This window comes from Lissotriton vulgaris, chromosome 6, assembly GCF_964263255.1.
Source record: "Lissotriton vulgaris chromosome 6, aLisVul1.2, whole genome shotgun sequence".
Lineage (NCBI taxonomy): Eukaryota > Metazoa > Chordata > Amphibia > Caudata > Salamandridae > Lissotriton > Lissotriton vulgaris.
Window position 1 is genome coordinate 1,770,360,488 of NC_141694.1, and position 12,291 is coordinate 1,770,372,778.

Below are 12,291 nucleotides of genomic sequence, written 5' to 3' on the forward strand. Positions count from 1 at the left end.
CTGGGATACACAAAACCCTGTCTGGGATGGTGCTAGCACCGCCCCTGACAGGAAACCCTTTGTCCAAGCTCTCCTCGCTGGAAGGACTCCCAGCAGCAGGAGGTCAGACTTGTGTCTGTGGTGGCAGCATCCATTTTGTGATGCTGAGGCTCGAGTTAACTTTAACCGGGGTTCACAGTTACATACATGTCGTGTCCCTCTAGAAGGGTGGAATGCTAACCCCGTCGCCAGAATTGGCGAGGGGTTAGTATTCCAATTCGTATGACACCTTACTCGACATGTTTTGATAAAGCGATACCAAAGATAGCAAATAACCGCGAGGATTATAATGCACTTAAGAGTATATGGTACGCGTTACCATGGAACAGCTATTAGGACTTGGTTCCGCAAGCTGCAGACGGGCTCAGGTCATGCCAGAGCACCATCTCACATAATTCCAACCACTCTGCCTTCAGGATTGTTAAGGCCTGCCATAGGAGTGACTGATAGGAATACATGTGTCCATTTTTAGGGTTAGATATAGGGATACTATATCTAAAGCAAAGGGTGATTACACCACCTTGCCCCAGCTGTCGTGCAGCCAGTTGTGTCAGATTTGGATGGCCAGCCAGGGGTGGCATAATACATGCTGCAGGCCCTGGGTACACCTATGCCCTGGGTACCTAAGGTACACTGTACAGGGACTGATAAGGTGACTCAGTATCCAATTAGATATGTACCTAAAGTACATGGAATCCATTTTACAGAGAGAGCAGTAGGCCTGGGGCCCTGAATAGCAGGGTCCCAGGTCAACTAAGTCAAAAAAACAGCAAAACACCAGGCAAAAAGTTGGGGGTAACCATAGTCAGGTATCCACCTTCCTACAACTGGCATTTAATGCTTTCTCTCCTATGGACTTGTGATGTAAAGCTGCACTTTGTTATATATTTACAAATAACTTTTGTGACATAATTTGGTATTTATTTTTTGCTGGGTCACGTAGTTTTGAAAAATTAAACATTAGCTCCAAAAGGTCAATTTGATGGGGTTGTTGGTCGGTGAGGGGGAGTATGATATAGCTAGAAGCCTAATTACCGTAGTAGAACTTTAGGCTAGAGAATCTTGAACCTGAACAATGTCTTGTATGTGGTGAAAGGGATCATGGTTCACATGGCTTTATTTACATATACCTAAACATATGCCTTCTTGTGTCCAATAAATGTTAATATTTTCTTTTCTATTAGCCCATGTCTCAGCTCCCCACTGGACGACCTCCTGAGCCCACCAACAACCATTGAAGGCCGCAATGATGAGAAAGCCCTCTTTGAACAGCTTGTGTCCTTCCTGAGTGGCAAGGATGAGACTGAGCTAGCTGAACTAGACAGGGCCCTGGGGATAGATAAACTTGTCCAGGTAATGAACTTTCTAATATTTTACAAAGGTCATTTTCACTGACCCGCTAGGTGTGTGCTTTATTTTAAAAGATTTTTTAAATCACCAGAAATCATTCACTAAAGTCAGCGGCTGATACATTATTTCCCATGGTTTATTACAATACTATAGCACTGACAAAACGTGTAATTGATCAGTTTGATCAACAAACCATGGTGCTGGACACAGATGGCTTCCAAACCCATATGTTTGGTCTTCAGTCCCCTCCTATTAAGCCTTTTTTTTAATTGGCACTTTTACACCACTATTTTGCTCTGATGGTGGAAACATTTCTGCACTTTCTAATTAATACCTCCGAGGGTAATATTTTTCTACAAGTGACATTAGATGTAACTGATTTATGTACTAGAAGTATGCATGATAAAAGCTCTACGATGTCTCATAAATGAAAAATTCACTTGTTTCCCCCATAAAGATGTTTTGGAAATGTAAAAAATATGTACCTTCTAACAATAGAGATGTCTTTAATGATCACTTTCTTTCAAATATGAAGTAATGTTATATGGACATGATGTTTTATGTCAGATGGCAAATTAATTATGGGCCACGCAGCAAGAACATGTGCATGTCAAAACAATAGAAGCAACTGGGATGAACACTTATTAATGAGTTTATATCACATGCGCAGTCTCTTCCTACTGTGGAACGGATTTCATTAAATACTGCCAGAATATCCTGCAACACTGCATAGCAACTTTTGAAACATACTTGCAAACATATTTGGGCAGACATTGAGTTTTTATATTCAAATATATAGGCAACAGACAATAAGCTGATAAAGACAATATCTACAACACAATTTGTCACACACATTGCTCTAAGCAATTAACACTTGAGAAGGACATTTTGGGAGACCACAAGCAAAACTGCGCATGGAAGCCCAGAGCTATGTCTGCTAGAATACAAAAGAAAGAGGATATTCTGTTGATCTATACAGACATGAGTTTGTAGGTGTACAGTGGAGACTAGCAAGAGTAATGCGCATGGCTAGGGGCGATGTGATAATTACAAATGAATGTTCACATTATATATTATAATCAGCCTTCTACAGTAAAGAACACGTTTTGAAGAAACCATTGGCACTTTTGGAACAGGATCAGGGCTGCAGTTTTCGTATTGTCACATCCCTACCAAATTATAAATGCATTGCTATTTTAAGTCCTTCTAAATTTCTCAAAAACAATCTTTTTTATGTACCGTAACATCCTTTGGGATTGGACTATTGATATGGAGTCTCAACAGTGACCAGTTCAATAAAGTGGTATGCAATTAGACAGCGTATTACCTGCAATACAAATTATGTGACTTGCATATTGATATGTCAATGAACACATCTCTATGCAGTACCAAAAAAAGTTAAACAGCAAAATAGCCCAACATATTGTGGCATTTGGAAATATTGGCCCAGTCTATCCAGTCACTGTGCATAGCTCGTAATGACTTGTGCAATAGTAAACCAGAACTACACAAGTAATTGACCTTTTAACTTGTTCACGATGAGAAAACCAAAAGCCTAAGTTAAAGACAAAAGGAATCCAAATAGACTTGGATTATAGACTAAATTTCCACGAGACATGAATTTAGTTAATTTATTTCAACGGTCTTCTTGAGAAACAAAGGATTGTCTTTCTGGCTGTCCTCCATTAATTCAAGACTTTATTTAATCTATACAGATACAATGATAGTTTGATAATGGGCATGAATAAAGAAACGCATGCGCAAATGGAAGCAGAATGACTTCAATGCGTAATTATATTACTGTAGACCATTTTGCATTGAGTGTGTTCCAAAAATTCAAATAAAAAAAATATTAATTTTGAATGCATAGTATAATGTTAATTTAGATTAAGATGTATTCTCCTAAATCGCAGGTATAATTAAAATTGCAGAAGTATTCTGGAATATAAGCTACAAAATATGGTAATATAGACTATTTTATAATTTTGGCTGGTGGCACAAATGATTAATAGTATGGAATATTGTGTCTCCAGCAAATGTTCTTTTGTATTTTTTTTGTAAGAACATATTTTATTGATTTTATAGACACAGTGCAGGGTATTTAGCTTGCCCCAGTATTGGAACTTTCATAGATTCCCATGCTTTTGTATCATTCCCCGTCGTCGGAATGGGAGTCTCGGTAACAAAAATAACATAGCAGTAGGTACAAAAGAGCAAGAAAAAGGCCTAGGCCTCATTCCCTTTTGTAGCATATCACCCTCTTTTTGTAAAAGAGACCAAAATTAGGTGTCAGCCAATCAGAAGAGCCTCACCCCATAGAACCCTCCTGAAGGAACCTCAGAGCCTCAGATTTTTTACAGCACGTTGTGCTAGGGAGTCTCCTTTTAGCTCTGCTCAACTTCTACTCTTCAGAGAGTTTCTTCAAGGTTTTTTCTTCAGATTCTTTTCAGATTCTCTTCAGATTGTTAGCTGATCCTTCCAGGAAGTCTGACAAGGAGAAGAAGAAGGCCCTTTTCAAGCCATGTTCCACCTCTGGCAAAAAAAGGCTTTTCATTGAGGATAATCATAAAGACTGCATCTATTGCCTCTATCCTGACCACAAGGCTAAGATCTGTCGCACCTTTTCAACCAAGACCCTCCTGGACCGTGAGGGTAGGCTTCTGACATGGCTCCAGAAGTTGAAGTACAGGAAGGATACTGTCTCCAGTGACAGTGAGGACTCTGCCTCTAAGTCTTCATCAAGAAGGTCAGTCAAAAGGGGTAGGGGTTCCCCTTCTCCTTCTATAGAGCATCCTTCTAAGGCCTCAAAAAAGACCCCCAGAGAGTCTGAGAGCCAAGGTCGAGGCGAATCTCCTCACCGTGGTGAAAAGGAGAGGGTGGGACCATCTACGCCTTCTAAGGGTTTGAAGACTGATCCAGCCTTCAGAAAACCCACTTCCCCATCTTCATGAAATTCTGAAAGGAGTTCCAGGTTGTTGTCGATGAAGGCGTCGTCGCCGGAGGCTCCATCGACGAAGAAAAAGAAGCCTAAACTGATACTGGTTCCGTCGACGGGCTCGTCGACGGGACAACCAACGACGACAGGATCATCGACAACGGCTACAACCTTTGTCGACGACGAGGATACCGACGACGACAACGTCAACGGTGAAGTCGACCACGACAACGTCAACGACGATGGCGCCGATGAGAAGTTTGTTGACGGTGGCGACGACGACAGTGTCGTCGACGAGAGCGTCGACGACGACAACATTGACAACGACGACGATGTCAACAGTCTTGTCGATGGCAGCGACAACGACACCTATCTTGTCGCCGAGTGTTTCAGTGTCGACGAGGCATATTCCGTCGACTAAGCCGACGACGGCTGCATTTTCGGTTCCATCGTCGATGGGACCGTCGAAGATTTTGGCATCGGAGAAGAGAATCACTATCTCAATGACCAGAATTACGCAGGACATGACTTCTCCGAGAAGGGTAACCCCCTTTCCGCCAGCGCTACTGTTGGATGAGGATGAGTCAGAGGAGGAGGATCAGGACTCATATGACTATGCTGACAGTCCTTCTCAACTTCTGGTAAAATGCCAGGAAACGGATTCAGAAGGAGGGTATGACCAAGAGGCTGATTATCATCATCATCATCATTCTGCCCAACCACATCAATATTCAGATCAGGGCATGGTTTCGGTTCCGTCTTCTTTCTTGCAAGATCTACACAAGATGCTACAGGATTACAAATCTAGAGCAGCAAAGCCTGCTCCGGCTCCAGTTGTACAAGCCGTTCCTGTCACGGCATTTACCTCAGCAGCTGTTCCTGAGGTACCAGCTCAGGTGTCTCCTCAACTACAGACATCAATGCCAGAAGAGCCTTCCAGGCCAGTAGACACCCATGATTATTCCTCGGATGAGGATCATGATTCAGACGATGGTGCTCAAGCTACGGAATGGGATAAATACATCATTCCGGACCCTTCATCTCCATGTCCGGACACGGTGGATTCCCCTCCGGCAGATATAGGCAGATTCCATCAGTTAATGGAAAGAGCGACTGGCAGATTTAAGTTGGCAATGCCTGCGGTGGCCACTGAGTGTTTCTTGTACGGTTTCAAGGAACCTTATAGGAAGTCGACAAGATCCATACCGATAGTGCAGCATCTATGGGAGGAAGGCATTAAGGCGATGAAGAATTCAGCAATTCAGCAATGGTGGTCCCTGTACTACAGCGTCTTGATAAGAAATACAAAGCGCCTGACGATGGTCCAGCTGCCTTGACGGGTCACCCAAAACGGGACTCGGTGATTTCCCAGGCGGCTCATAGAAAATCCTGCAACGCCTCTGCTCCTTTAACAACTCCTCCGGACAAGGAAGGAAGGAGAGTGGACAATGCGGGAAAAAGATTCTCTTCATTGGCGAGCCTCCTGGTGCGTGCAGCTAATGCCCTGGCAATATTGGGCAGACATGATCGCCAGCTATGGTGTGATGTTGCACCGTTCCTGGAGCAGCTTCCCCCGGAATCAAAAGTAGAAGCAAAGAAAGTCTTACAGGAGGGAGAGGCTACATCTATGGAGATCATTGACTGCGCCATGGACATTTCCACAACGGCGTTTCGGTCTCTGGTGGGGGCTGCAGTCCTTCGTCGCCAGGGGTGGCTGAAAGCAACCTGGTTTCGACCCGAGATCCAAAATAAGGTCCTAGATCTTCCTTTTGATGGAGAGGCACTTTTCGGGAAATTGATTGATGACACTCTCCAAGACATAAAAAAGGACACTGAGACCGCCAGATCTTTGTGTACTCTACAGTACCGCAAGACTCCTTTTAGAGGGTCCAGAGGAAAGAGTACAAACTACAGAGGATCTTATCAACAACGGAGATACTCTTCCTACGGCTCAGGTTCGCAACAGTACCGCCAGCCTTATCAACAAAGGCAGGGTCAATCCTCCAATTACTCCAGGCCTAACAATAGAGGGAAGCAAGCTCGCCAGGGACGTGATACCTCCAAACGTCAATAGCGGCCTCCTGGCTCTTCCTACTGTGCCCTCCTCCAGGAAGTCATCAGTTGGAGGCAGGGTATCCCAATACCTTCAGAATTGGTCCAGGATAACATCGGACCGTTGGGTGCTCAACATCATTCGAAAGGGCCATACCTTAGAATTCACTCAAATCCCACCATCCAAAGCCCCTGCAGCCATTCCATCGAAACACCTGTGTCTCCTGCGGCTCGAAGCACATCAAATGCTCCTGAAAGGAGCAATAGAGCCAGTTCCTGCCGACCAAAAAGGACAGGGATTCTATTCCAGGTTCTTCCTGGTAAGGAAGACGCTAGAGAAATGGCGCCCCATTTTAGATCTCAGGGAGCTCAACACCTATCTCATCTCCCTGTCTTTCCAGATGGTCTCTCTTCAAGACATCCTGCAGCTCATCAATCTGGGGGATTTCATGGCCACGCTCGATTTCGAAGATGCGTACTTTCATGTCCCTATTCACCCAGCGCACAGAAGGTTCCTACGCTTTACAGTAGCCAAGAGCCATTTTCAATTCAGCGTTTTGCCCTTTGGTCTTCGCTCAACCCCGAGGATTTTCACGAAGGTGCTGGTGCCAGTAGCGGCTTTCCTGCGAAGGAATCATTTTCAAGTCTTTCCTTACCTGGACGACTGGTTACTGAAGGCCCGTCCAGGGGAGCTGCGCAGGACGCGGTTCAGGCTTGTACAAACCTCTTTCAAAATTTGGGTCTCACGTTAAACAAGGACAAATCGTCTCCGATCCCATCCAGGGAGGCACGTTTCCTGGGAGCAATCCTGGACTCAAGACTCTCAAAGGCTTTTCCAACTCCAGAGAGACGAGAGAAACTGCAGTCCATGTCTCTGGACATACAAAAAAGAAGGTGTCTTTCAGTACGCCGCTACAAGTCCCTGCTGGGGGTAATGTCATCATGTATACCTCTGATTCCTCATTGCAGTCTGCAAATGCGTTCTCTTCAAGAACAACTGGACATCCAGTGGACACAGGTTCACGGGTCATTCGACGACAAAGTAAAATCACTCCGTCAATGAAAAGAACGGCCCTGTGGTGGACAGACCAGAGAAACCTATCCCAAGGTCTATCCTTCATAAGCGATCCGTCTCCTCAGGTAGTGACAACAGATGCGTCCTTGGAGGGCTGGGGAGCGGTGATGCAAGACCTACATGTCAGTGGCTATTGGTCTCCTCACGGTCGTCGGCTCCACATCAGTCTCTTAAAACTAAGAACAATAAAATTGGCTCTGCAAGCCTTTCTCCCTCGCCTTAAAGATTCACAAGTGCTCATCAGGATGGACAACCCCACGGCCATGCATTATGTGAACAAGGAGGGAGGAACTAAGGTCTCTTCCATTGTCGCAGGAAGCTCAAGAGATCTGGGAATGGGCGATCCTTCATGGAATGTCGCTGCAGGAAGAACACTTGCCAGGAATTCTAAACGAAAATGCCGACAGATTGAGCAGGTTATCCTCGGTCAGTCGCGAGTGGGACCTGAACCAACAGGTTCTGGAAGAGGTCTTTTACCAGTGGGACAGACCAACAATAGATCTCTTTGCCACACCGACCAACAAGAAATGCCGGTCTTATGCAAGCAGGCTTCACCACCAAGGATCATTGGGAAATGCGCTTTCGAGAGCCTGGTCAAGGACATTTGTCTACGCCTTTACCCCCATTCCACTGATCCCGAGATTGATCAGGAAGATCAAAGTGGAACCATGCAGGATGATCCTAATAGCCCCTGCTTGGCCGAGACAGTTCTGGTACACGGAGCTCCATCTGCTGAAATCAAAGAAGTCCTCTCCCAGGCGAGAGCTCCTTCCACAAACATGACTTACCGCTTAAAATGGAAGAGATTTTGTAATTGGTGCAGGAGAGAGACAGTTGACCCCTTTACTTCAAAGCCTCACCAACTTCTACCTTATCTCTTGTCCCTGGCTAAGTCAGGGCTGGACCATTTTTCTATAAAGGTTCATTTGGCAGCCATTTCAAGATACAGACGGTCTGAGTCTGGTCCTTCATTGTGGTCTTCCAGAATTTTGAAACAATTTCTAAAGGGCTCTTTCCGGGTCTATCCACCAGTGAGGCCTCTGCCTCCTACCTGGCACCTAAACCTAGTCCTCACTCAACTCATGAAGAGCCCATTTGAACCAATTCATCGTTCAGACATGAAGTTCCTTTCATGGAAATTGGCTCTCCTTCTTGCCTTTACATCAGCAAGACGTATTGGAGAATTGCAGGCTCTCACAATCCAAGAGCCTTTCCTGCAATTTAAAAGAAACACAGTTATCTTGAGAACTAATCCAAGATTCATACCCAAAGTACCCTCGGACTTCCACTTGAACGAGCTGGTTATTCTAAAGGCGTTCTTTCCTCACCCTGCTACACCAGCGGAGAAGTCGCTGCATTCTCTGGATGTTCAACGATGTTTAAAATTCTATTTAGATCGTACCAAGGGATTTCGGAAATCCTCCCTATTGTTTGTTGCTTTGGAGCAAAGGTCTCCCGCTGTCAAAACAGGGGATTGCAAGATGGATTACGAGTGCCATTCTACATTGCCATACTGCAGCAGGTAAACCACTGACTGGCAGGGTTCGGGCACATTCCACAAGATCAGTGGCTTCTTCAACAGCCCTCTTCGCAGGGGTGCAGATTAAAGATATTTGCAGAGCTGCTACCTGGAGCAGCGTCCACACCTTTACTAAGCATTACTGCTTGGAATCTTTACAGCAAGAGGATGCAGCAGTGGGCCAGGCTGTCATGAGGAACCTTTTCCAATAATTGGTGAGCGTTCCTTACTATCCCACCTTCCATTACTGTGCACATTTTGTATCTTTATGTCATGTTAGCTATTGCAATGTATTTGACACAAAATGTGTTTTTCTTATTGCTAACTGCTTGCTACTCTGATACAAAAGCATGGGAATCTATGAAAGTTCCAATACTGGGGCAGGAAAACAAGTTACTTACCTGTAACTTTGGTTCCCCAGTATTGGTAACTTTCATAGTTTCATTCCCATGCGCCCACCCACCTCCCCCGGGGAAAGCTCAGCCTTCAGCAGATATGGTGACTGTTACACAACTGCTACAAAAATCTGAGGCTCTGAGGTTCCGTCAGGAGAATTCTATGGGGTGAGGCTCTTCTGATTGGCTGACGCCTAAGAGGGTGAAATGCTACAAAAGGGAATGAGGCCTAGGCCTTTTTCTTTCTCTTTTGTACCTACTGCTTTGTTATTTTTGTTACCGAGACTCCCATTCCGACGACGGGGAATGATACAAAAGCATGGGAATCTATGAAAGTTACCAATACTGAGGAACCAAAGTTAAAGGTAAGTAACTCGTTTTCATCTTGCAGCCACATATCTTAATATCAGACATCATGTATCGACATTATCTCTGTTTCCCATGTACATTCTGAGTCAAGAACGTTCCCCCATACATTAACTATTGAAACGGGACGAAAAAGAAAAACAAAGCAAAAAGGTAACTCTAACTATGCCTAGTATTTGCCCATCTTTTAACTCCTGTTCTTTTGTATTTTGATTGATTCTTCTGCCTGCAGATCCTTCACCTGTCGCATATGCCCAAGCACCAGACTAGATCTGGAAACGTTTGCATAGCTCTGTCATGCCAGAAAAGGGTCCCAGCACTGGAAGTAAAGCTAAGGTGATGTCCCACCACGGCGCACTGATGTCATTCCACTTTTTCCTCACACTTCAATGCAGATTTGAGGCTGCTCTAATTCCTCTTTCTCTCAATGTTTTTTCTCTGAGATTTCTTTCCTAAAAATTAAGTGCAGGGCTAAGAAAATGTCAGCACTAAGAAAATGTGGCTTCAAATCCTGTTGCAATTGTTATGAGCAGATGTCCATTTCTGACCCTCACAAGGTGTGCCTGTGATGCGTAGAGTCGAAGCATGATTTGAAGTTTTGCAACAAATGCAGCCTCATGCACCCCAAGGCCATCTAAGAGCACAAGGACATAATCTATTTGGCCTCCAACCGTGACAGGTTTGGCAGCAATTGAGATCCAGGTCAAGGTCTCCCTGGAAGTCGACCTCATCTCTATCATCGAAGTCTTCAAAGAAAATCGAGAAAACTCCAAAAGAAAGAATAACGGGCATTCCCTTCAACCACAGCACAGTCGAGGATTTGATCACCTCCTGCAGAGTCTTCCCAATGGTGGGAGCATGTAAACATTACACTGCCTAAGTAGCTTCCTTTCATGGGGCAGCCTTCTCAAGTGCCCACCATTCATCCATCCCCTAACCTCTTGTTGCCTGTACCAATCGCAGTTCTAACACTGATAAAGGTGTAGCCAAAGTTTCCGGGCACCAGGAGCTGATCTAGCTCAGTTCCTCAGTGCCGTGATGGGACTCTACAAGCAGACTGTGGTCCCTTCTGGTGCACTTTTGGGCCCCATGTGTTTGTTTCAGGGCTCCAAATGGATTTACAGCAGTTGGCCCACCCTCAACACGATATATTGATTGGCATCCCAGCTCTAGGTCTTTGTCCAATACAGTGTCTGCCAGCTTCAATGCCGATGCCTGGCTTGGTGCTAGCTACAGAGCTTCTACAAGTGCTGACAACACCACTACCACAGTCACCTGCCCCTCCAAAGAAGCCTCTCAAACCAAAGGCTATTCTCTACAGTTCAAGAGGGAAAGAATAATGGAGGCCTGTCACAAGGAGTTATCTCAGTCTGAGCCAGACCCACACCAGCACTGCTGCAAACTATAAAGGAGTTGTTTGTGACTGCCTAGTATCCCATAGAGGTGCTGATTATCTTGCCCTCCAAATTGCAGTGGGCTGGACACGTCACGAGAGGCAGAAATGAAATATCCAGTAGGCCTTTCCCCTTATGATCTGGGATCCTTTCCTTCAGTGCTTAGCAAGGCTGCAGAAGTCTTGGAGCTTGAGTTACCCACAGTGAAGGGAAATGAGAACATTTTAACAGAGGTTCTCCAATGGGTTTCATCTACATCAGTGCCTTTCTTACTGTTTAATGAAGCTCTCCTTGAGCCCGTTAGGAAGGTGAGGGATAAACCCACCTCAGCTCTAGCAGTTAATAGGTTCATCTCCAGGGAATATAGGCCTGATGATCCTTCCTATCCTCTCTCCCCTCAACAGAGTGCATTCCCTATGGTCCTTCCAGACAGGGAATCCAACAAACTGGAGTTAGCAAATTTGGTGACCCCAGGTATCCCAGATCATCTTAGAGGATGCTTTGCAAAGATGGTAAGAAATGACCAGGATACCTCATGGAAGAATATGAGGGTAGGCCTGGGCACAGTAGGTTCTGTGGTCGGAGCTCTGGGATCCTAAATAGGCCTGAGGAGTCAGGCCTGGCTTATATCCACCTTACTCTCCAAAGACGTGCTGACAAGTCTTATGGACATGCTCTTTTGATGGATTTTGCCTATTTGGAGATAAGTCACATTTGGCCTTGTAGAGATTCAAGGTGGTACGGCTGCCTATATCAGTACTTCCTGACAGAGAAGGTAAGATCCCCCATTCATTTCTGGTTTTGAACTTCTTGAAGAATGTTCCTTTTGAGCCCCTTAGTTGCGAGTAGAGATTGTTAATTTTAAGAATTTTTTTTGTTTGTGGCTATTAACTTTGTAAGGCATCTCGGTGAGCTGAAAGCATGTAGCAGATTTTCATCTGAGAACTATCCACTACCCTGTCTACCTTTTTCCTCCACCTCACCCCACCAACAAGAATGAGAGGATACACCCGCTCGACCTCAGGCGAGTGGTCAGTTTTTGTATTGACTGTACCAGCTCTTTGTGGGGTACGCAGGTAGCAAGGTTGTACTGAAAAGGACTTATTCTTGCTGGTTATACTTCGTATAAAGGTATGCTACACCATTGATAAACAGAAATTCATACA

General features: G+C 45.0%; 1 protein-coding gene across 3 annotated transcripts in view; it reads left to right on the forward strand.

Moving 5' to 3' along the window:
- NCOA1 (nuclear receptor coactivator 1) overlaps nt 1-12,291 on the forward strand; it is a 1,223,800-nt gene that overhangs the window by 1,136,121 nt on the left and 75,388 nt on the right. For all 3 annotated transcript variants that reach the window (XM_086928021.1, XM_086928023.1, XM_086928022.1), the window contains one exon: nt 1,224-1,392. In XM_086928021.1, coding sequence (XP_086784147.1) covers nt 1,224-1,392 — 169 coding nt within the window. The remainder of the gene's footprint in view (nt 1-1,223; nt 1,393-12,291) is intronic.